General features: G+C 49.2%; 2 protein-coding genes across 4 annotated transcripts; one reads left to right on the top strand and one right to left on the bottom strand.

Moving 5' to 3' along the window:
* The first annotated feature begins 1,162 nt into the window (after positions 1-1,162).
* On the top strand, positions 1,163-13,758 carry CARD8 (caspase recruitment domain family member 8). Of its 3 annotated transcripts, none has more exons than XM_039389944.1 (15): positions 1,163-1,242; positions 3,843-3,871; positions 4,096-4,149; positions 4,687-4,737; positions 6,194-6,241; positions 6,338-6,381; positions 6,501-6,550; positions 7,306-7,526; positions 7,607-7,857; positions 8,861-8,995; positions 9,262-9,400; positions 9,741-9,794; positions 9,908-9,991; positions 10,944-11,213; positions 12,296-13,756. In XM_039389944.1, exons 1-15 carry the CDS (start codon positions 1,214-1,216, stop codon positions 12,313-12,315), a joined length of 1,479 nt encoding a protein of 492 aa, XP_039245878.1. In that variant the 5' UTR covers positions 1,163-1,213; the 3' UTR covers positions 12,316-13,756. The 3 variants fall into 3 exon arrangements, with proteins under 3 accessions (XP_039245878.1, XP_039245877.1, XP_027601076.1); XM_039389943.1 differs by having other exon boundaries at positions 3,840-3,871; XM_027745275.2 differs by lacking the exon at positions 1,163-1,242 and having other exon boundaries at positions 2,446-3,871; positions 12,296-13,758.
* Positions 13,633-22,316, bottom strand: IL12A (interleukin 12A). Its single transcript, XM_039389982.1, has 5 exons — positions 22,298-22,316; positions 15,946-16,053; positions 15,800-15,841; positions 15,548-15,700; positions 13,633-14,131 (listed from the first exon to the last, which is right to left on the bottom strand). The coding sequence occupies exons 1-5, from the start codon at positions 22,298-22,300 to the stop codon at positions 13,967-13,969; spliced, it is 471 nt and encodes a 156-aa protein (XP_039245916.1). The 5' UTR covers positions 22,301-22,316; the 3' UTR covers positions 13,633-13,966.
* Positions 22,317-23,566: the final 1,250 nt, after the last annotated feature.

The raw sequence follows: 23,566 nt of genomic DNA, 5'->3' as shown, positions 1-23,566 counted from the left end.
GGAACTCTCCTGGAGGCCTGGAATTCCCCATCACCCAGGTTTTGCAGGTTCTCCAGGACTACTGGACTGCCCTGCAGAGGTGACTTGGGTGCCATCCTCTCATCCACTGCTGGCTCTCCAGGGTTTAGTGAACTTCTGTGGGCACCTGAGATGCTTCAGGAGCACTTTGCTACCAAAATACCTGAGAAGCTTTCATTCTTTTTGTTTGAAAAAAAAAAAAAAAAAAGAATGCCAATGTGCTGCTGCAGGTTTGGGCTGGTTTTTATCTTTATCTTATTTTCACTTCTTTTTTTTTTTTCTTTTCCTAAGCAGCTCTGCCAGCGTCTCAGGGCAGATCCTGACGTGCCAACTGCGAGGGCAGCACGTGACATTTTCCCTCCCTGAACTCCCTGGCGGTGTGTGGAGCTGCCCACAGTGTTTCCTGCGGGCAGAGGATGGGGTGACATCAGGGTGGCAGTGCCCTGCCTGCCCTCAGGGTCAGCAAAGGGCAATGGGAGTGGCACAGGCAGCTCTTTCCTCACCGGTGTTCAGTGCTTGGGTCCCTGCGTGGCATCAGCCAGGAAACTGGTGGCAGTGCCAGCCCATGTGCCTGAGTTGGGGCACAGCCTGCTGCCAGAGGGCAGGGTTAGATGGGATATTGGGAAGAAATTCCTGGCTGGGAGGGTGGGGAGGCCCTGGCACAGGTTGCCCAGAGAAGCTGTGGCTGCCCCTGGATCCCTGGAAGTGTCCAAGGCCAGCTTGGACGGGGCTTGGAGCAACCTGGGCTAGTGGAAGGTGTCCCTGGATGGGCTTTAAGATCCTTACTCAGCCCAATTCTATTATTCCATGATGATCTAGTAGGTATATACAATACTCCTAATATATAATATGTGCAGAATACGACGTGTATATATATCTAATATAATATATGACGTGAATATATATATAAATATATATATTTATGAAGTGACACCATACATATCTGCACCCATCCTGAGGGAGGGGTGTGTGTAAGTGCCATGTACATACAAGCCCGTGTATCCCTGTAGTATCTCCGGAGCACCTGAGCGCACCAGTGCACCCAGTACCCCCCCAAAAACGGGTTCGGGGGGGCCGGGAAGGCGCTCCGGGGGCGTGTCCGGGGCGTGTCCTCTGCGCTCCCGCCCCTCCTCCCGAGGAGGCGGCGCTTCCCAGGCGGTCCCGCGGCGGGATTAGCGGCGGGATCAGCACCGCGATGTCCGAGCGCGGGCAGGAGCCCGACAGGTGAGCGGGGCTGGGGGGCCCTGGGGACCCGGCTGACCCTCCGCCCGGCGTCACCCGGCCCCGCGCATCCTCCCGCGGCCCTCCCCGCCATCTCCGGGACCCTCCGCCATCTCCCGGCCACTCCAACCGCTCTTGTCCCCCCTACATCCTCCCGATGCCCCCCTGCATCCTCTCCGTGCCCTCCTGCGCCCTCCCGGTGCCCCCCTGCACCCCCTGCCCTTCTCGATGTCCTCCCAGCCCTTCCCGATGCGCCCCTGCACCCCCAGCCCTCCCGATGTCCTCCCCGCCCCTCCCCGTGCCCCCAACATCCCTCCCATCCCCCAGCATCCTCGCAGCCCCGTTCCCATCCCCCAAACCACCTGCATCCCTCCGCATCCTTCTGTTTCCTCCCTCCCAAGCCCCGCCCTCCTCCCCCCTCCCCATCACCGCGCGTCCCCCCCATCCCGCGCCGAGCACGGGAGGTCCTTCCCCTCCCAAAAACCTACATCCACGGGCGGGTTTGGTGCCCGGCCGTGCACCTGCAGCGGGGAGGGGGGTGGTCCCCGCCTTTCCGCGTCGCCGCGGGCCGCGCTCCGCATCCTCTTCCTCGGGCAGACAAAAGCGCCGAGCGAGCCAGCGGCGCTGCCGCCCCGCCCCGAGCCCCCGCCGCCCCCCCGGCAGCCTCTGCCCCGGCCCCGCTCCGCCCCGAGCCCCTCCTGACCCCGGGGTCCCTCTGCCCCCCGAGCCCCGCCCGACCCCGGGGTCCCTCTGCCCCACCCCGAGCCCTGGAGTTGGGCAGAAAGGGCCGGGGGCTTGTGCCGGTGGGACTCACGTGCGGCAGAGCCAGGCGGCCCCGAAAGGGCCGGGAAGGAGCCGGGAGCAGGGATGAAGCTGGAGAAGATGAGCCCCCCGGGGTCCCGCTCCCGTTAGTGCCGTAACCCGAGGCAGCTGCGCCGCGAGCAACGATCGTGTTTATCTTCGTGTTTATCTCCTCACGCTCCAGCGGGCGTTGGGAACCCCCTCTCCCACCGGGATCCTCCGGCAGGGAAGGGCAGGGGCGGCAGCGTGTTTTTCTCTGCCGCAGTTAATATTAACATATTAACAGTTATTGCCGTGGACAGTTATTGCCTGGACAACGTGCGTTTGGTTTGCTTGGTTGTGGGTTTTTTTTTTCCCCCTTTCTCTCTTGTTTTCTCCCTGCCCTCCGGAGCGCGTTTTGCAGCTCGGGAGGCGGGAAATGCAGCTGCGAGGGGTTAGAAGCCAAACGTGATTTAAGCAAACCTAATTTAGCAAGCCAGCACTTGGTGGAAGGGTTGAAGGGTTGCACAAACAGCTCTTGGCTCGTGTGCCGTGCCTGGGGAATATCCAGGCCTCGTCCAAATATTACTGATATGTATAATTTTATTTTTTTTTTTTAAGATACAGTTTGGAAGCACAAACACTGTTGTGTAATTTCCTGCAGGGGGGGGAAAAACCCTTTCCCAGTTCTTCCTGCCCTTGACCCACCAACTTCCAGCTCCAGCATGGAGCACCCCCTCTGCTGTGCTGCACCCGGGACCTCCCAGCTTGCATCTCTTCCCTTATTTCCTCAGCAATCCAATCATTAGGGGTTGATTTTCCTGCCTCTATAATTACCACCTATTCATTTGTTTCTCAGTTTTGTGTTTGAGTGCCCCAGCGTGGCAGCAGCCAGGACTCTGATCCCTGGGGTGGTGCCCACTCGTTCCATGTGCACCCTGGGAGCTGGGACCTGGAGCAGGCAGGTGGTGGATGCAGTGACAGCCTGGGAGGGCCAAAATCAGCCTCCTGGGATGGCCAAAATCAGCCTCCTGGGCTGAGCTGCCAAACAGGAACTCCCATGTCTTGGCTTCACCATCACCAGCATCCCTTGGCATCACCAGGGTGGCACCGTGGCACGCCCAAAAGCAAAGGGATAGTTGCTTTTTCCCTGCCTGCACGTGTAGGGCTGCTGTTCCACCTTCCCACTGGAATATTGCTGGTGCCTCCAAAGTGCAGGAGGGCTGGATGTCACCTGCTGTTTTATGGTGTCTGCACCCAGGGCCGTTCCCTCCCTCAGCACAGCTTTGGTGGAGCTGCATGACGGATGTTGTGGAGCTCCAGGGAAAGGTTTCCAAACCGGATCTTTGTCCATAAATGATAAACTCAGCAGATTTTCCCTTGTTAAGGGTGGGTGGAGGCTGAAGGTTGGTCTGAATTTGCCCCAGGCCACAAGTGGGGCTGTTGGATCCTCTGCCACATCCCAGCCACCGTGTTTATCTGAGCTTTGTGCCTCGCTGGGGATTGGTTGGATCGCTGCCAAATCCAAAGGGCGCCTGGCACGGAGGGCTGGGCTTTGGAAAAAGGGGCCGGTGGGAATCACACACAGCAGAGCCAGGCGGCCTCGAAATGGCCAGGACAGAGCCAGGGCGGGGGAGGATGTTGGAGAAAATGAATATTTAATCACCAGCCCCCCGTCCTAAGTTACCTCCCAGCCTGCAATTCCCTGGCCAGAGCCTGGGAGCGATGCCAGGGGGCGGGAGGTGGGTGAATGCCGCTCCTGTGGAAGCGTGGGAAAGGATTGGCAGCTCTACTCATGTGTGTCTCCTTTTGTCTTCCAGCAGAGCCGAGGCCCTCTCTTCAGATGAAAAAGGTACAGGAATTTTCCTTTGGAATGGAAAGGGCAATTTTATAACCACCGGCTTTAAAAACCTCCCTGTAAAACCTTAGTTTGTGGATCAGTTTTGATTGTTCATTCTGATTTTTAAAATCCTTTGCTATTTATTCCCTTTCTCCGAGCTGCTGAGTACAAAATTGCCAAGAGAAGGGGTTAAATCTTTTTCAGACTTGTATTCCCTGACTGCTTTTCCCTTGCAGAGGTGACATCCAGTGGCACAGAGGGAGAGGGCTCCACCGAGGAGCACCTGGCAGGTGAGCACACGTGGGGCTCAGGGCTGTCCTCACCCTTGGGGTGGTGTGGCCGGCCCTGCATCCCAAATTTCCCCACAAAGCACATCCCAAAACATGTCTCTTACTTTCCAATGCTGGTTTCTCTTCAACTTGCATTTGTAAGAATAATTTATTAAAGCCACATTCGGTGCATCCGCACGAGTCACGTCCCCGGTGGGACACACAGCTCCCACCAAGGCTTCTCCCACCTATGTATGTGCTGTGGAAAACCCTAATTTAACTGGGATGTGCCATGGGTGAAGCTCCAAAACAATCCCAGGTTGTATAAAGCATTAACATTGAATATGCTGAACACCACAGGTACCCTTTAGAAGGGCCTGGGTGACCCCGAAGTTTTCCACGCTGCTGGGGTTTGATGCTCTGGTGCTCTTCTCTGCCTCAGTATTTTTTCTGCTCTGTTATATTATGTAACCTGCTGACTCACCTGATGTATCCAAACCTCTGGATGTATCCTTGGATTCATTCCACCCGTGCCTAATGGGGTGTTAATTTGTTAAGGAGAGGCCAGTTCGGAAAGCAGCTCCAGCAGCAGCTCAGAGGAGGAGTCAGGTGAGCATAACATTGTGATTTACCTGTTATCTCCCTCTGGAAACTGATGTTCAGTTTAAACCAGCTGCTTTTCCTGGGAATAGTCTCCTAGTTAGTGTAGAATGTTAACCCAGTGATGGCTTTTCCAGTGATATTTTTGGGAGCCAGTGGTTTCCAATCAATGATCAAAGAGCAGCAGCTCGTGTTTCCCACACCTTGCAGACACAACCCCACGGTTGTTTTTGCAGCACAACAGTTGTCCAAACACCACGAGGCCATAAATTGCCTTAAAACTTGGCAGCAAAGCTGGCAAAACAGGATGGACAGGAAAAGAATTAAAGGAAGCTGTTGATGAAAATTTGGTGAGGTTTGCACTTCCACAGGTTGTGCCTCCGGCAGTTTATTCTGGTTTTGTGCAAGACTATCAGCCTTGAGTTAAATAATTACAATGTTTTCCCTCGTCAGATGTGGAGGAGTGGGGTGGAGGAAGGTCAGGGAATGTGGTTTTATTGTGTCCTTTGTATTTGTCCTGCCCAGCATGGGGAAGCCAGCCAGGATAAGTGATGCAGGAGGGGTGATGTGGGATGGCAGGAGGGATTTAGAGCTGGCCCTGCCATCACCTCCACGCCTTGGGATTGCTGGAGAGCTTCCCCAGGAAGGGGGGGCACAGGGGGAATGAGCTTCCATGTGCAGTGGGTGTTCCTGTTGTGATTCCAATCCCTGCTGCAGCTCCAGGGACTGGAAAAGCATTGCCTTGGGAAGCAGCCAGCGCCTGGCAGCATTGGTTGATGTTTGCCAGGCTGTTCCTGCAGCAAGACCTTCTCTGCCTCTCCAGAGGGTGTTGCTCCTGGGATACCTTTGGGACAGCCTCCCTCCAGGGTCCCTCTCCTTGGGATGTTGGGATGGGAAGCAGCCCATCCTCACAGCGGCTCCACCCCCCGCCTTCTCCAAAATCCCCCCTCCAGGCTCCGAGCCTGAGGTGTCAGCTCCTCTTCCATTCAGTCATTTGGGAATTACCAAGGAGGATCCAGGCACTTCCAAATCATTTTAGGCACAAACACGCTGCAAGCAGCATATTTGGCTCTGTATTTTCCCTGCTCCCTGGGAAGGCTGGTGTGGCTGCTCCCTGTGCCGGCTGGTTGAACTTTGTCCTTGGCACAACGAGGCTCATCCTGGGGATGAATATTTTTTTTTAACTGCTGTGAAAATTTCCAGTAGTTTGGGCAACTTCTGAGCTTTTGGCAAAAGTTGTATCCTAATGATCAGCTTCATTCCCAAGCTGTGCAAAGCCTGCAAGGACTCAGCCTCGGGAATGTTTTCCTTAAGGCTTTATGAATTTAAGCAAATTAAGCTGGGGGGGGTTGTCCTGGGGGAATGAGGAATGTTCTCCTTAAAATGTTATGAATTTAAGCAAATTAAATTGAGGAAAAAAACCTGCTGGAGACTGAGGTATTTGCTGCAAACTTCTTTTTTCTAGATGAAGAACAGGAGGAGAAGGAATCTCCACCGAGCTGCAATGAATCAGGTAGGAACAGATCTCCTGAGGGTTTTGGGTTTTTTTTTTGCCTGACTGTTTAATTACTTTGCTTTTAATGAGCTCATCTTCCTCTTTTCCCACTAGGAGAGAACTGCCTGCCACCCTGTGAGCATTGCAGAAATGAAAATGTAGGTTTAGAAGAAAAAGAAAACCAACTCATATATTTTGCATAAGATAATTTGCAACTTGTAATTCCTCTCTCTCACCGCCTTTTTTAAAGATGTATTTTTTTAATATTTATTTATAGGACCAGAAGGAGGAAGTGACCCCAAGGAGACTTGCTGGAGGACAGTTTGTGTATGGCTTTCTTTTTAATATATTGGGTATAAATTTACATTGTTCTCACCAAGATGCTTCAGTGTTTGGTTTAAGTGGGAAAATGGTAACTTGCTGCACAAATACATTTGGAGATATAGTGAAAGATATCCCCAAATCTTTAAAAATAAGCAGTTTAGAGCAGCTGCCTGTGTTGTCTCCAGATCCTGGTCCAAGAAAACTCTTGGGAGGGTTTCCTGCCTCATCTTGCTGCAGTAATTAACATCAGGCACATTTTTATGTGCTCATTTTAGTCTGAACACACATGAGGGATCTTGCCCTGCTTCATCCTCCCCATTAGCAGTGACCTTGCATTTTTCCATGGATCCCAGCCTCATTCTCCCTCTCTCTGCCTTGGAATTGTCCTCAGCGTGGGATGTTGGTGTCCACGTATCCTTTGGTGTTCCCCACGTTGGATGTTGAAGTTGTCCACGTGCAATGTTGGCTCTGACATCGAGTCTGAGCCTTTTGTGTGGCAGCAGCTGCCTCGGGCAGCAAATATTATGCAAAATGCTCATTTACACCTACTTTGCCTACGCTGGCCGGGCCCTGCCAGTGTTTAACTGTCTCATGGCAGCTAAAACACAGAGACAGGAGACAAAAACATTGTTGTGGCTCCTGTGCTGTTCAGATAAAGTGCTGGGGAGGGAGTTTCTCCGTTATCCCTCACAACCCACATTTCCACGGGGTTTTTTGGCGGCGGAAGCCAAGCTAACACGTGTCTCTGCCCACCCCAGGCTGCAGCTGGACGCAGAGGGGACCTACCAGTGCAGCCTCACGGGCTTGATCTTCGAGGTGACGGGCTGTGTGAAGATCACCTACTCCCTGTTGTCCTGGAGCAAGTACGCCAGCCTGGTGGCAAAGCCGTGGATCGTGGGCGGGCCCCTCTTCGACGTGCGCTGCGACTCGGCCCCTGCCCTCACCTCCATCCAGTTCCCGCACTCCCTGTGCCTGGGGGGTGAGTGCCCGGGGGGAAAGGGAGGTGGGATGGGGCTGTTCCTGCAGCGGGAGGTGCTGAGCAGCCCCGTTGTCCCCCAGATCATGGTGCCGGAATGGCCTTCAAGGTGCTGCACGTCAAGGGCGAGGGCGCGGCCATCGAGCCCTCGGCCGCCTACTCGGCCTCGCACGTGAGGTGGGTGGTGAGCTCCCTGTCGCCCGTGGGGCCCCTCATCCAGAGCCAGGAGCCTGTGCAGTACCACGGGGCTGTCATCCTCTACAAAGCCGTGGATGAACATCCCTCCCTGTCCTTCCGGGTCTACGTGGCCACAAACAACGACTCCTTCATAAAGGTGTGGCGCGCGTCGGGTGGGGCGATACGGACACACCGCGGGGCTGGGGGTGGGATCATGGAATGCTTTGGTTTTGGTCCCCCGTGGGCAGGGACACCTTCCACTAGAGCAGACTGCCCTGTCCAACCCGGCCTGGAACGCTTCCAAGAATGGGGATTCCAAGGGATGCCCTTCTCTCACCTCAGTGTTTACGTGCAAAGATATCCATCTCTCCATAATGGGGCTTCCATGCTGAGATGTGCCAAGTTAGGGCGTGGTATTTAAATAATTATACTGGCCAAGGTGCATGATATTTAAGTGATTATATTGGCCAACTTGCCTGCTTCAGCTCTTCTCCCAAATTCCACTAATGAACCTCTGCAGTACCTGGTACTGACAGAAATGTCTGCTAACCCAGAGGATTTTCAGGGAGCTCCTCATAACCTTCCCCACTGCTGTGCTTTTCACATTTGTTTTATATAAATCACCTGAAAGTACCTACAGATGACATGGCAGGGCAGCAACAAAAGTGTGATCTGCCATGGAGACAATTCAACCATTAGGACCAATCTATTTGCTTTGCCAGAGGCCATCCAAGACCTCTACAAGTTTATACATTCCCACTGAAAAGTACCTGGGAATTTGGGAAGGCAGCTGACAATGCATTCATCCACGTGCCTCCAGTTTTTCCTGCTGCCAAAGATCACATCAGAAATGAGAAGTACAGAGCAGAGAGAAAAGAGGAACTAAACCAGGATAAAATTACAGCTTTACAGAATTCCTTGCAATGGAAAAATAATTAGGAAGTTGGTGTTGTACTGATGGTTCAGATCTAGCTGGGCAGGGGGTGTGTCAGGAACATGAGTTTATTTTACCCTGATACAGTGAGGACAGGGACAAATAACCTTCCTTTTATTTGGGATTGCCAACTCTTTTATCTCATTTCACCCCTGTGAACACAGGTTTGAAATGTTAATTTCTTTGCTGAAATGAGTAACCTCAAAACCGTACTTTAAAATTTTAGGACATCTCAAAAGCTGTCAAACATTCAAATAAGAAATTTGTTAAGATTGACAAGCCCCCCGTGTGCCAAAAATTACTGCAGAATGGAAAGAGGTACAGATTGGTTTGTGAGCCAGAAGCTGAAATAACTCCTGAGGTAAGTCCCTTAAACGACCCTCACTTCCTGCATTGCAGCTTCATAGAAATATGGCCCAAAAAGTCTTTTCCTGTACATTCCTGCACTGGCATTAAGGCCATTTTTCACATTCTATTTGCCTCTTAGAGCCCTAAAATTTTGGATGAAATCCTGATGCTACAGCAGCAGAACTTTGAGAGGATTGGAGTTGGGCTCTGTCCCAATTGCCTCCTCTTTAGTTTATATTTTGGGTAAATATTGATTTTTAAAACATTTATGTTGTGTAGGAAATTGAATTTGTTGATGGATCACTCCTGAAACTGAAGAGTTACATTGAAGTGTATGTGGAGAAACCTGATGAGTTCACCTTGTCTCTGGTTGAGCTGGACTCTGATGCAACTGTCTGGAAAGCAAAACTCCGAGAACGTGAGTCTTTGGGCTTCAGGGAATCATGGAATGATTTGGAAGGGACCTTAAGGACCATCTACTTCCAACCCCCCTGCATGTTACTGCATGTTATAATAAATTATTCCATGTATATATAACTTTGCAAATTATTGCACTATAACATACAGTTCTGTTGCCTATTTTGACATGCTGCTGCACGTTGAATAAAAGGGGAAAAAAATCTCATTATATAAAACCTCCTCTCAGGGGTTGGAATCCACCCAACAGCTTTGGTTTGTGCCTGAGAATCGTTGAAAGTTGGGCATAAAAACTGGGAATTCGTCCCTCACCTTTTGTTTCCTCTGCCAACTCTTTCCAGGGGACTGGATCCATTATGATCAGAACAAAAATGAGCAGAAGAGAAGCACAGGCAGTAAGTCAATTTGGGATGTTGGGGTTGGGGTGGCTTGTTCTCTGTGCCCTTCCCTTGCTCCTGTAGCTCAGGAGATGTGACACAAGTGACTTCACCTCTTGCTTCCTTCTCAGGTGTCAAAAAAAGGAAACCAGCCCTCAGCATTTTGGAAGAAGGGGGACTTTGTAGCAAAAAGCAAAAGACTGGTGGCACTGCAGGTACAACCTCTGTGTGTCCTTTAAAATAACATGTGTGGGGTTTTTTGTGTCCTGTGAGACTGAGGGGAGACCTCACTGCAGTTCCAACTTCTTTGGGAAGGGCAGGGACTGAGCTCTGCTCTGTGGGACCAGGGACAGCACCCAGGGAATGGCTGGAGCTGTGTCAGGGCAGGGTCAGGTTGGATCTCAGGAAAAGGTTCTTCCCCCAGAGGCTGGTTGGGCACTGCCCAGGCTCCCCAGGGCAGTGGGCACAGCCCCAAGGCTGCCAGAGCTCCAGGAGGGTTTGGCTGATCCTCTGGGACACAGGGGGTGACTCTGGGGATGGGCCTGGGCAGGGCTGAGGGTTGGACTGGACGATCCTTGTGGGTCCCTCCCAGCTCAGCACATCCTGTGATCCTGTGTAACTGAACTCACTTATTTAAAGACTTCCACAAATCACCACCTGGAATGCTCCAGGCTTGGGGAAGAGCAGTTGGAAAGCTGCCTGTGGGAAGAGGATCCGGGTGTGGGGGTCTACAATGGCTGAACATGAACATGCCCATCCCCATGCCAGGTGGGCAAGGAGGCTGATGGCACCTGGCTGGGATCAGGAATACTTGAGGCAGCAGGACCACAGAAGTGATTTTTTTTCCCTGGGGTGGCCCCACCTCGAGTCCTGGAGGCAGTTCTGGGCCCCTCATGACAAGGACATTGAGGGGCTGGAGCATGTCCTGGGAAGGGAATGGAGCTGGGAAGGGGCTGGAGCAGCAGGAACAGCTGAGGGAGCTGGGGGGGCTCAGCCTGGAGAAAAGGAGGCTCAGGGGGGACCTTCTGGCTCTGCAACCCCCTGACAGGAGGGGGGAGCCGGGGGGGGTCGGGCTCTGTTCCCAGGGAACAAGGGACAGGAGGAGAGGAAAGTTGTGCCAGGGAAGGTTTAGGCTGGATATTAGGAAGAATGTCCATGTCTTTTCAGATGGAATTGGAACAAAAATCCTGACGGACCAGCAGCTGATGGCAGTCGCGAAGCAGTTGGGGCGGCAGTGGAAGGAAATCGCCATCGAGTGCCTCGAGATGGAGATGAAGGACATCGAGGAGATCCAGGGCATGGAGGACGAAGTCAACATGCAAAAATTCCTGGTGCTGAGGAAGTGGAGGGACAGGCAACAAAGCAATGGCACTGCAGAAGCTCTGCAGAGGAGTCTGGGTGACAAAGGATCCTATGAGCTGGAGCTAATGCTGCAAGGTATCTCCCTCTGGGTTTGTTGAATCCCATCCCTGTTTGTTGAATCCCATCTCAGCTGTGTTTTAAGAATTCCCATCAGAGAATTCACCAAATCCCCGGTGCATGGTTGACTGTGTAGGTCAAAATTGTCTCCCTTCCGTTATCAGAGTGATTCTCTTTTTCGTGGCATTTTTATCGTTCCTTTCAAAAATCAAAATAAATAAAAAATGAAAAAGAAATTACAATCTCTTATAAAATGAAGAATATTTCTGCACTGACTGTGTTGAGAGCACTCTCAGCATGACCTGGCTGTCCTGGCCAAGCAGGTCAGTGTTATACACCCAAACCAATTCTTGGTCTTCTCTGGAAGTCCCAAGAGGAGATGTTTGAGTCTTTATTCTTATGTATTTTTATTTGTTCTTATGTATTCTTCTGTTTTTGTGTATTTTAATTAACACCTTTCCCTGAGTGATGACTTAGCAGTTCTGAGAACTGTCCCTGCCCCTGGCAGGGGGTTGGAATTTGCTGACCTTTAAGGTCCCTTCCAACCCAGACCATTCCATGATTCCATGAACCAACCGAGGGGAATTGTCCTCAAAAACTAAAGGTTGTTTTTTTCTACAACAGCAAAACCTTGTTCTTTTTTAATTCCTTAACTAGGACAACAGAAAATGACCTCAGGTTGTGCCAGGGGAGGCTTAGGTTGGATATTAGGAAAAATTTCTTCATGGAAAGGGTTGTGAAGCCCTGGGACAGGGTCAAGTCCCCATCCCTGGAGGGATTTAAAAGCCCTGTGGATGTGGCACTTGGGGACGTGGGTTGGTGGTGGCCTTGGCAGTGCTGGTTGGCCTTGATGGTCTTAGAGGTCTTTCCCAACCTGATTCCATGCCTAATTCTCCCTAAAAACAACCTGGCTGTAAAGGGTGGAGAGCTGTCCCTCCCAAACCTGTCTGTGCCCCAGCCTTGCGCTGCCTCGGGGCGTTTTAATACGTTTATTATTCCTCTGGAATATTTTGTAATGCAGTTTTAATTCACCTGGAATACTGCAGTGACTCCCAGGGCTCAGATAACCCCCGTGTGTTTGTGTGTTTTCCTTCCCTCAGGTTTCTCAGCTCAGTGCTGAGCTGGAAGGACCTGCAGTGGGAGCTGCCCCATCCAACCATTCCGCTCCTCTGGGATCTCGCTGGGATTCAGGAAGGAGGATGCAAAGCATCATCACTCAGAGGAAAGGTTGGGCTGGATCTTCTCAAGGAATGTGAATGAAATTTTGGATATAAGCCACTTCCAAGACTTCCAGGAGCTGTGGATCCCGATATCTCCGGGCTTCACCCGCAGGGAATGCCACCACTGCCACCTCCTTTGAGCCTCTCCTAAAAGATGGGAACACTGGAAGAAACCAGGTTGAATTGTTCGCTCCAGGATCACTACCTGGAAAAGATTTTCATTTACATCAGGGAAAAACAGGGAGAAAAGTTACACAGGAACTTTCATCCCCTCAAAAACCCCTACTGAAGTGCCCGAAGCGGGAGGTACATTGGATTTCTCATGGATGTCCAAAATCAGGGAAGGATAATCCTAAACTTGCAGACAAATTCCTTTGCATAATCACTGTGTATATATAATTCCTGTATATACTCCTGTACATTCAGTCCTTGTTAAGCTGTGGTTCTCTTCTCTAAAAACCCCAAAGACTGATTTCACAGAAGCACCACTATGTACTCCAGGCAGCTTGGAATTTTCCCTGGGAATTTCTTTGCTACTCTTCTCTGTATAGTTGTATTTTTATGAGACAGGTTTTTTTTTTTTACGTTGTATAATTTGTTTTTTATATGAGAAACTTTTTCTATTTTTTACTTGATTCGTTTTAACTCGAATTAGGTGCTTAAACTACCATGGGAGGAGCCAAAATCCCTGGGAAGGCCCCCCACGTGCTACAGAATTGGAAAAGATTTGGGAATAATGTGATTTGCAGAACGAGAGCGGTGACCTGATCCGGGATTGTCTGATTTTTAAGGACGTGGGATGCTTGGGATCACCTTCCTCTGAGTGTGTTCATGAAAGAAAAAAGCAAACTTAAAAAAAAAAATAAGGATTAAAGGGGAACCATTGACACTATTTACATATGATTTTGGATTTATTTTTTAATTTTAGCTGCTGGATGAAGCGTTGTGAGGTCGTTGCCATCTCTCCAAGCCTTGATGCTTCTGCTGCTGCAGCATCTCATTCCACACCTTCCACTAGCCCAGGTTGCTCCAAGCCCCATCCAACCCCATCCAAGATGGAAACAGGATTTTAAAATATCCCAGTTACCTTTACATGCCAGCAGTATTCCAAGTATTTTAAAAGTATTCTTGTTGTATCTCCAGGAACAACAGTCACTACGATTTTTAAGCCAATTTGAATTTTATTAGGCAATAAATAGAATAAATAAGGAATATAACATATCATAAATAAATCATGGAATAGGATATCCTGAGTTGGAAGGGACCCACGAGGAAATGGATTATTATAAATAGGTCTCAACTGGGGAAAAATAAGCTGAATAAATAAAACATGATAAATTAGAGTTGGTGCTAAAATCTAGCTTATTTCCTAGAAATGTAGAAGTTTAACCTGACAGTTCCAAAGGCACTGGCACAGCTCCCTAAAAAAAAATGATTTATGGAAACTGTGACTATTAAAAATTCCTTTTAAACCCCCTCCCGAGCACGTGGCAGGGGGTCGATCCCGCTGGTTTTTTTTTTCTCTCCAAGGAATCCTCAGGTTGGGTGTGCTCACAGGGAGCTCTCCGGGGAGCTCAGGAAGTTCATCATCCTGGAGATGGTGAGGGAGCGGATCCGGAGGGCCTGGAGCACCCGGCACAGCCGCAGCCTCTCCGGGAATGACTCCGGGCCCGCTCCCGCCGGCGGCTCCGGAACCTTCCGGCTGCTGTTCAGGGCCTGGCACAGGGAAAGGAGTTACAACCATCCCACCCATCCCAAAACCTCCCCGGGGCTTTTTTACCCCCCACGGATAAAGGGTAAGATTTGGGAATAAGAGTGTGTTTGTATAAGTGAAACACTGGGAATATTTAATTGTGTCGTTGGTAGGCCGAGGATGGAATTGGAATTATTTAATTAATATATTTAATTGTGTCATTGGTAGGTCGAGGATGGAATTGGAATTATTTAATTAATATATTTAATTGTGTCATTGGTAGGTCGAGGATGGAATTGGAATTATTTAATTAATATATTGAATTGTGTCGTTGGTAGGTCGAGGATGGAATCGGAATTATTTAATTATTTAATTAATATTTTTAATTGTGTCATCGGTAGGCCGAGGATGGAATTGGGATTATTTAATTATTTAATTAATAATAATTAATATTTAGTTATTAATGGGTAAAAGTCAAGGTATTTAATGGTATGATTAAGAGGGTAATTTTTGAAATATTCAGAGGATCAAATTTCAAGTATTGAATGTAATTAATAGGAAAAATTTGAACTAGTTAATGTTAGAATGGGACAAATTTTGAAATATCGAATGAGATTACAAAACGTAGGATAAAAGTTGAAATATTTAATGTTATAATCAATAGGGCAAATTTTGAGGTATTTAATGATACCATTACTAGACAGGATAAAATTTGGAATATTTAAGGTTATAATTAATAGGGTAATTTTTTAAATATTCAGTGGTATTAATAGGATAACATTGGAAATATTGAATGTAATTAATAGGAAAAATTTGAACTATTTAATGTTAGAATAGGACAAATTTTGAAATATTTAATGGCACCATTACTAGACAGGATAAAATTTGAAATATTTAATGTTATAATTAAGAGGGTAAATTTTGGGGTATTTAATGATATGATTACTAGACATATGACAAAATTTGAAATAATGTAACTAATAGGATGAGTTTTGAAATATTTAATGATATTATTAGCAGACTTAGGATAAAATTGGAAATAATGATACAATTAATAGACTGAGGATGGGCAGCTGGACTTGCCTTAAGACAAAATTGTCCCTTCAGAGGCTCTTTCTGCCCAGGAATAAGGATTGGTTTTAATAACAAACCCATGGCCAGGTTTATCTAGAGACCCTTTAGGCTGGACTTATCTCCCCAGGCTATACTGGGAGATGCTGTGCCAACACAAAGGCAATTAATTAAGGTTTTTTAGTTAGCTTTTATTAAACCAACAAGTTTTTAACATCTATTCCCTCTACTCACTAATATTTATCACAGTTCAGTCCATCCATATTCAGTCCCCCAGGTGTGTTATATCCCAGTATTTGAGAGGGAAATAGAGCTGGGTCCCTTTTATTCTGTATTTGCTCTATTTTTGAGGTTTATTCTGTATTTACTCGATTTTTGAGGTCTCTGAGGAGAGGGAGGAGGCAGAAAATACTCACTTTCATCATCTCATCGAGACTTGCCAGCACTTGGTGATCGTGGAAGTTGTTGAGCTCTGCCCTGTAAGCACTCAGATCCTCATAGATGCCCTGCAGGCATTTCCTCTGGGAAAGGCAGAACCATCAGGAAATGTGGGAATCTGCTGTTAAATCCACAGTGAGCAAAAAAAAAAAAGGGATTCTTATGGGAAATTTGCAATTTACCTTATCAAAAGTTGATCCTTCCAGTGCTGGACAGTTCCCAGTCTGCAAATTAAAGCAGAAATGAGTGTAAATTATGTGCCTGTGCCATGAAAATATAGGCTGAAACTTTAATTTTTTATATATATATATATATTTATATATTTTACCTCTAGACCTTCAGATGTGCAAGCTTTTATTGTGTTTGTTTGGTTCTTAGTGATATCTTCAGGATCAACCTCTTCAAGGGTACATTCAAATCCCAGGGTGTCGAGTTCCTGTGTGAAAAAGGGAATAAAAAAAGGGTCATTGACTCAGTTTCATAGTATAGTGTATATATATATATGTATATTTATGTATATATATGTATAAAAATATAAATTTACATATATATATATGTGTGTGAATGCAAAAATATGGGATGGATCCCAGCTTAGCTGAATCCTAGGGATGAGGCTGTGTGAGGACTCTGGTTAAATATGAAAGGTAGAAAATAGACTGGGAATAAGCTCAGAGCTTTGCACAGCTTTGGTTTATGTGTTGTTGGGAATTGCTCTGCCTCTTCTGCTTTAAATTATTCTCTCAGACGTTGAATCCATGGAGAACTTTATGTCATTTTAGTTTCAAAGGTAAAGGATCTCTTGGAAAGTGAAAAATGGCCAACACCATCCTCACAGATGTGTAACAGGGTGGGGAACAGCCCCCATTTAGTGCTGGGGGTTTTTGGGGTCCCCTGAGGTGGAGACTGCAAAGATAGCAGGGAATTGTAGCAAAAAGGAAAGGCTGCTGAGCAAACCCCCACCCTGAAGGGCTGAGCAGGGCAAGTGTGAAACCAGAGGGTCCTAAAGGGAGGCTACAGGGAATATCCACCCTCCTGGGGACCCTCAGCAGCCCCTCACTGCCCAGCTGGGCAACTTCACCTGCCTGGGCACCAGTATAGTCCATCACTGTCCTTTTGGGTACCACCACTGCCCCAAACTGCCCTCTTGGGCACCATCAATGCCCCAAACTGTCCTCTTGGGCACCATCAATGCCCCAAACTGCCCTCTTGGGCACCTTCACCAACCCATCACTGTCCTGGGTACCACACTGCCCCAAACAGCCTTCCTGGGCACCACCAATGCCCCATCACTGTCCTGGGCACCACCACTGCCCCATCACTGCTCTCCTGGGTACCTTCACCAACCCATCACTGCCCTCCTGGGCACCACCAATGCCCCATCACTGTCCCGGGCACCACCACTGCCCCATCACTGCCCTCCTGGGCACCACCACTGCCCCATCACTGCTCTCCTGGGTACCTTCACTGACCCATCACTGCCCGTCTGGATACCATCACTATCCCATTGCTGCCCTCCTGGATACTGTCACCAACCCATCGCTGCCCTCCTGGGTACCACCACTACCCCATCACCACCTCCCTGGGTACCACCCCATCACCCCACCCCATGTCCCGTCCCCATCCTGCCCATCCCGCTCCCCGCCGCGCCCCTGTCAGACCTTCAGCCTTTGGAGGGAGGTGTCGGCGGCCTCCAGCAGCTCCCTGGAGCGGTTCAGCGCCGCGGGGGTGGGCAGTGCCGGGGTGGGCAGTGCCCGGGATGGGGCGGGCAGTGCCCGGGCCGGGGGCAGCGGGAGCAGCGCCAGGAGCAGGCAGAGCGCGGGCAGCAGTGCCCCCCGCGGGCCGCCAGGCGGCGCTGCCCGCCCGCTCCCGGTATTCCCGATGATCCCGGTGATCCCGGTGATCCCGGAGCCGCTCTCGGTGCTGCCGCTCCGCTCCATCCCGCTGCTGTGGGAGCGGGCCGGGCCCGGCTCTTATAGGGGCTCCGGAGCGGGAGTTCCCCCTGCGCTCCTCCCTCCCCCCGGCCCGGGGGCAGCCGCGACTCATCCCGAGAGCGGCGGGGCCGGGAATCCCGCCCGGCGGGGGGGGCGGGGATCCCGCGCTGAGCCCGGCCGGGGGTGCTGCGGGGCAGCGCTGGAGCTCCTGCCTTCGGGGCTGTGCCCTTGGAGCACAGGACTGGCCGAAAAATAGGGCTGGTGTGCGGGACGTGGATAAGCTTTCCGTGGAATCACGGGATAGTGGAATCGCAGGTTGGGTTGAAGGGACCTTAGAGATCGTGTCATTCCACCCCCTGCCATGGGCAGGGACACCTTCCACTAGCCCAGGTCGCTCCAAACCCCGTCCAAGCTGGCCTTGGACACTTCCAGGGATCCAGGGGCAGCCACAGCTTCTCTGGGCAACCTGTGCCAGGGCCTCCCCACCCTCCTAGCCAAGAATTCCTTCTCAATATCCCATCTAACCCTCCTCTTGCCATTCCCCCTTGTCCTGTCACTCCATGCTCCAGTAAATAGTCTCCCTCCAAGCTTTTCCATTTCTATTCTTTATTTTAGTGTCTCCCCCCAAGGAACAAGCAACAGGACAAGAGGGAACAGCCTCAAGTGGCATCAGAGAAGATTTAAATTGCATATTAGGGAAAATTCCTTCATGGAAAGGGTAGCCAAGTGTTGGGACAGGCTGCCCAGGGTAGTGATGGAGTCCCCATCCCTGGAGGGGTTTAAAAGCTGTGTGGATGTGGCACTTGGGGAGAGGGGTCAGTGGTGGGATTGGCAGTGCTGGGGACGATTGGTCTCCATGGTCTTAGAGCTCTTTTCCAGCCTGAATGATTCCAGGATTCTCTGATTCTATAATGATGAGATCTCATTGATGAATACTTGTGAGAACGTGCCTGAAGAGTTGATTTTGCTAGTCTACTCGGGATAAAACCCAAATATTTCACCATCAGCTCTCACTACACGTGGTCATCCTTAGCTGGGCCAAAAGGCTGAACAAAGCTCTTCGTGTGCTGTGAAGTCACTGGGATTTTTGCTGTCAAGGGAGAAGGGAGCAGGATGAATCAAGAGGTTTATATTGCATTTTCAGATTGTTTTTATTTTAATTGGCAGCTTGTTTCCTATAAGAAGGCTGTGGTGTGCCCAGACACTCGCTTTGCTCCCAGAGCTGCATCATTTTCCAATTTCTGGCTGTGTTTTCCACTTCTGCTCCAGTCATTCCTCTGTGGGCTGTGGTTTTCAGCCTGTGTAAGAGACAAGAGTCTTTTCTGACCCAAAAGTGAAAGAGAACTTCAGGATGTGCTCCCAGGGGTGTTCTTGAAAAGGCATCACTTCGGCTTTCCAGGTTTCTTTGCTGGATGTTCTGTCACAGCGTTCACAGAAGTACACGAGGTTTCCCATCAGGTGGGGCACAGTTTCTTTTCTATGGTGTTCCTGTGCTGCACTTCAGCCTGGGCTGGGATTTTAGCGGGAGTTCTTTGTCCAAAAGGGGGAATATTTACCTCAAGTGCCTTCAGAGGTCTCTGAGTGCCAGGAATGTCCCGTTGTTCCAAGTGTTTCCAAAGCAGAGGAGCTTTCCTGGCCGCTGGTCCCTCAGCCTGAGAGTTGGGTAATGTGTTACTGAGACATAGGGTGGGTTTAATTCGCTGAGAAATTGGGATATATCCTCATTTTATCTTTTATATATATCCTATAATCCTTGCTGTGGCTGCCCCATCCCTGGAAGTGTTCCAGGCTGGGTTGGACGGGGCTTGGAGCACCCTGGGCTAGTGGAAGGTGTCCCTGCCCATGGCAGGGGGTGGCACTGGATGAAGTTTAAGGACCTTTCTAAGCCAAACCATTCCATAATTTTATGATTCTATGGTATAAACACAAAGGAACATCAAAGCCCGACCCATAGATCCAGAATTATTCCCATTCCATTAGAGCATTGCTTCCCACTCCACACTTGCCCCAAGTAGAGAAGACAGACACAGAACTGCTCAAAGAGTATCATATTTTAATATAATACATCATAATATATCGTACATTAGCTTCTTCTAATATAATTATTATAAACAGTAATTATCAAGATTCATTCATGCTCAAGGCTGGTCAAACAGAGGATTCTTTGGGATGAAGGAGGAGATTTCAAAGGGATTTCTTCTCTTATCAAGAAAAAAATCCACTCATCAGAATTAGAATCAGAGAATCACAGAATGGTTTGGGTTAGAAGAGACCTCACAGTTTCTCTGGGCAACCTGAGCCAGTGTCTCACTAATATAATACATATAATATATATATTATATGTATATTATATATTTATAGATAGATATACAGATTTTTATAAATATGTACACAGATTTTTATATACCTATATATGCAGATTTATATATATAATATAAATAAAAATAAATATAATATTTACAGATTGCCACGTAATATTAATGTTATCTCGGGGAGTTAGATGTAATAAAGGTATTGTGTCTTGATCTCAGGTGCCTGATCTCATCAGGCAAATGAAGGATTATAAAGGTGGAGTGATGAATTTATTATTAAAACAAGAAAGACAGGGCTGTATCATCTGCTTATTTAGAGATACTGTGCAGTAATTGCATACTAAGGTCTATTAAGGCAGTTAGAAGATGTATTATTTCACATGAGAAAATGTAATTCCATGGGCTTCATTTCAATTTTAAAGAACAATTTCAATTTTAAAATGTTTTTTGCTGATACCACACCCAGAGAAAAATAAGAACCATATCTGGTCTTGCTGTTAAACTGCATTTTAACTCTGTTGTCATCAAAATTAGGGGAACCCCTGCTCCTGGCTTGGCTGCCCTTGAGCAAATCAATACTTCAAAATCCTGCTTGAAAAAGAAAGGGAAAACAGAAATAAGAAAGAAACCCCTTTAGCAAAAAAACCCAAACTGCAGGGGTTGAGCTCAGTTGGGTTTTGAGGGCTGTACAGGCAAGTGCTGAGAAATAGGATCTTCTCCAGCCACACTCTTCTAAAAATCAGGGAGGTTCCTGGAAATTGGGGCTGGCCCTTTGTTTCAGTCTTGGCTTGGCTCCTCTCCCCTCTAATAAATACAAATCTCATTTTTTGCCTTCATGTTCCCCTCCAAGACCGAGGTAAATGAAGACCATCTACACGCAATCCACAATTTCTATGAGGCAAATGATGTTTAGGGATATTTCCCGCCTGGATCTCTCGTTCTGTGGTGTCATTTCTGCTGTAATATATAAAATTAAGTGAGTTTTCCCCATGACCAAGCCAGACACCAAATCCTCTGTGAAGGTCATGTAGTAACAAATATTTAATGGGAAGAGTTTGGTTATTTGTAGGGGAGTCTTATTTCCTGTGATTATAATTAGGCAATATTTTAGTGTGTATAATTATGGAATAATTATATACATACAGAAATTAAAGCTGCAGAAAGATTAAATCCCAGCCCAGCTGACAGTTAACTAGTTGCTACATAGAAATAATGGCAAAATATTGTGTGGAATAGGATTTCTGGATTTATTATTCAACAAATAAAACTAGTTTTTACACTATTTGCCCCTCTCAGAACACGTGGAATATTGAATCATACTTTTGCTCCTGGATGATTTTTTTTTTGGAAGATCCAGGGTCAGATTTATCACCAGAACAGCCTCCCTGACAGAAGTGTTGTCTCTGGTTTGGGTTGGGAGCTGATGGCTCCATAAAATAGGAGAGTGAAGACTTGAAAGGAACTTTCCTGGTGTTTTTTTGGCTCTTGGTGCTTATTCATGGTGGAATCCCCTGAAACACATCATCCCAAACAGCTGCTTGTGCTGAGATTTCATCAGTGTGGGATCAAATGGTGCTTCTGAAGCCTTCCTGCCCTGGCAGTTGGGTGCTGGAACCTGTAAAATCCTGGTTCAATCACCTGCATGTCTTGGCTCTTCTCTCTTCCAGGTGCTGCTGGAATTCCCACAGTTTTCCCCGTGGTCCCACCATGTCCTGCAGCATCTCTGCTCTCCACTGCTGGACCCTGGAGTTGGCTTCCTGGTGACAACCTGGCAGCTCTGTGTCCTTGAGGGATCATCCAGATGCAGAGGATGTTATTTGCAGGCACTGCTCCAAAGCTTGAATCCACTTTCCGAGGTAGAACCATTCCTGGGAAAGGGATGGAGCGGGTGGGTGCCACTGGATAGGGGTTGTGGCTCCCTAAAAAGCACACAGGTGTTGGAATGGGTGTGTTATGGGCAGGAAACTTCTCCCACTGACACGAGAGGAGTAGATACTGGGGAGAAATTCTTCCCTGGGAGGGTGGGGAGGTCCTGGAGCAGGTTTTCCAGAGAAACTGTGGCTGTCCCATCCAGGTTGGAGCAACCTGGTCTAGAGGAAGATGTCACTGCCCATGGCAGGGGGTGGCACTGGATGAGCTTTAAGGTCCCTTCCAACCCAAACCATTCCATGACTATATGACTCCATGGGGGTAAAACTCCCCATCAGCCCTGTGGGGTTTGTTTCCAAGTTTCATGGCATTAATAGAAATAAAAAACTCCTGGAGGACCATCATGGGCTGGATGGAGCTTCAGTGGGTGCCATGGGCTGGGCATCCCCTGCTCCTGCAGCAGAGCACAGGGTGGTGATGCCTCTCCTGCCCATCACCCCAGGATTTTGGGAACCCCTGAGCTCACCCTTCGGCTGTGCCTTCTCCTGCCCATCACCCAAGGACTTACCATCAGCAAATTTGCAGCTGACACTAAACTGGGGGGGAGTGTTGATCAGCTGGAAGGCAGGAGGGCTCTGCAGAGGGACCTGGACAGGTTGGAGACTTGGGCTGATTCCAACGGGATGAGGTTCAACCAGGCCAAGGGCCGGGTCCTGCACTTTGGCCACAACAACCCCCGGCAGCTACAGGCTGGGCCAGAGGGGCTGGAGAGCAGCCAGGCAGGAAGGGAGCTGGGAGTGGGGATGGCCAGGGAGCTGAACAGGAGCCAGAGTGTGCCCAGGTGGCCAAGAGGGCCAATGGATCCTGGCCTGGCTCAGGAACAGTGTGGCCAACAGGTCCAGGGAAGTGATTCTGCCCCTGGACTCAGCACTGGTGAGGCCACCCCTGGAGTGCTGTGTCCAGCTCTGGGCCCTCAGCTCAGGAAGGACATGGAGGGGCTGGAGCAGGTCCAGAGAAGAGCAACGAGGCTGGGGAAGGGACTGGAGCACAAGTGCTGTGAGGAGAGGCTGAGGGAGCTGGGGGGGCTCAGCCTGGAGAAGAGGAGGCTCAGGGGAGACCTCCTCACTCTCTGCAACTCCCTGACAGGAGGGGGGAGCCGGGGGGGGTTGGTCTCTTTTCCCAGGCAATGATCAGCAAGACAAGAGGGCTCAGTCTTAAACTGTGCCAGGGGAGGTTTAGGTTGGATATTAGGAAGAATTTCTTTGCAGAGAGGGTGCTCAGCCATTGGAATGGGCTGCCCAGGGAAGGGGGGGATTCTCCATCCCTGGAGGTGTTTAAGGACAGACTGGATGTGGCATCAGTGCCATGGGCTGGGAACCACAGCAGGGTTGGATCAAGGGTTGGACTGGATGATCTCAGAGGTCCCTTCCAACCCAGCTGATTCTATGACTCTATGACTCCAGGAACCCCTGAGCTCACCCTTGAGCTGTGTCTGCTCTGTCCCCAGCCCCGAAAGCACCGGGTGAGTAACGGGCCGTGCCAGCGGTGCCCGTGGGCTGCTGGCACTTTCGGGGAGCTTTCTCTCTCACTTTCAGTTTTCACACCCTGCAGAGTTTCTCATCTCTGGGTTTGGGGTTTTTTTTTGGTTTTGTTTTGTTTTTTTTTTTTCTGCTCTCTCATCCATCCCTTTAATCTCCTCCTGCCTGTGGGTGCAGATGCTGTGGCTCCAATGTGGTGACCAGGCAGGAGGAGAGCAGGGATGGGACAAAGGGCTCTCTGGAGTTTTGCTCTCTCCTTGCTGCTTTTGCATTTGCCCTTTCACTTGGCACTGGTTTTG

Source organism: Pipra filicauda, unplaced genomic scaffold (genome assembly GCF_003945595.2).
Source record: "Pipra filicauda isolate LSUMZ 115617 unplaced genomic scaffold, ASM394559v2 scaffold78_size3787270_pilon, whole genome shotgun sequence".
Classification (NCBI taxonomy): Eukaryota; Metazoa; Chordata; class Aves; order Passeriformes; family Pipridae; genus Pipra; species Pipra filicauda.
This window is presented reverse-complemented; position numbering and strand designations above follow the sequence as displayed.

What these genes read in the sequence shown, in the direction of transcription:
- CARD8 (XM_027745275.2), top strand. Translation starts at nt 3,745, where the DNA reads ATGCCAGGGGGCGGGAGGTGGGTGAATGCCGCTCCTGTGGAAGCGTGG. An exon ending in CTTGCTGGAGGACAGTTTGT is followed by an intron (nt 6,551 to 7,305) that starts GTATGGCTTTCT and finishes TGCCCACCCCAG; the next exon opens with GCTGCAGCTGGACGCAGAGG. An exon ending in AAGCTGAAATAACTCCTGAG is followed by an intron (nt 8,996 to 9,261) that starts GTAAGTCCCTTA and finishes TATGTTGTGTAG; the next exon opens with GAAATTGAATTTGTTGATGG.
- IL12A (XM_039389982.1), bottom strand. An exon ending in GCACATCTGAAGGTCTAGAG is followed by an intron (nt 15,842 to 15,945) that starts GTAAAATATATA and finishes TTTAATTTGCAG; the next exon opens with ACTGGGAACTGTCCAGCACT. An exon ending in TCAGAGACCTCAAAAATCGA is followed by an intron (nt 14,132 to 15,547) that starts GTAAATACAGAA and finishes TCCCTGTGCCAG; the next exon opens with GCCCTGAACAGCAGCCGGAA.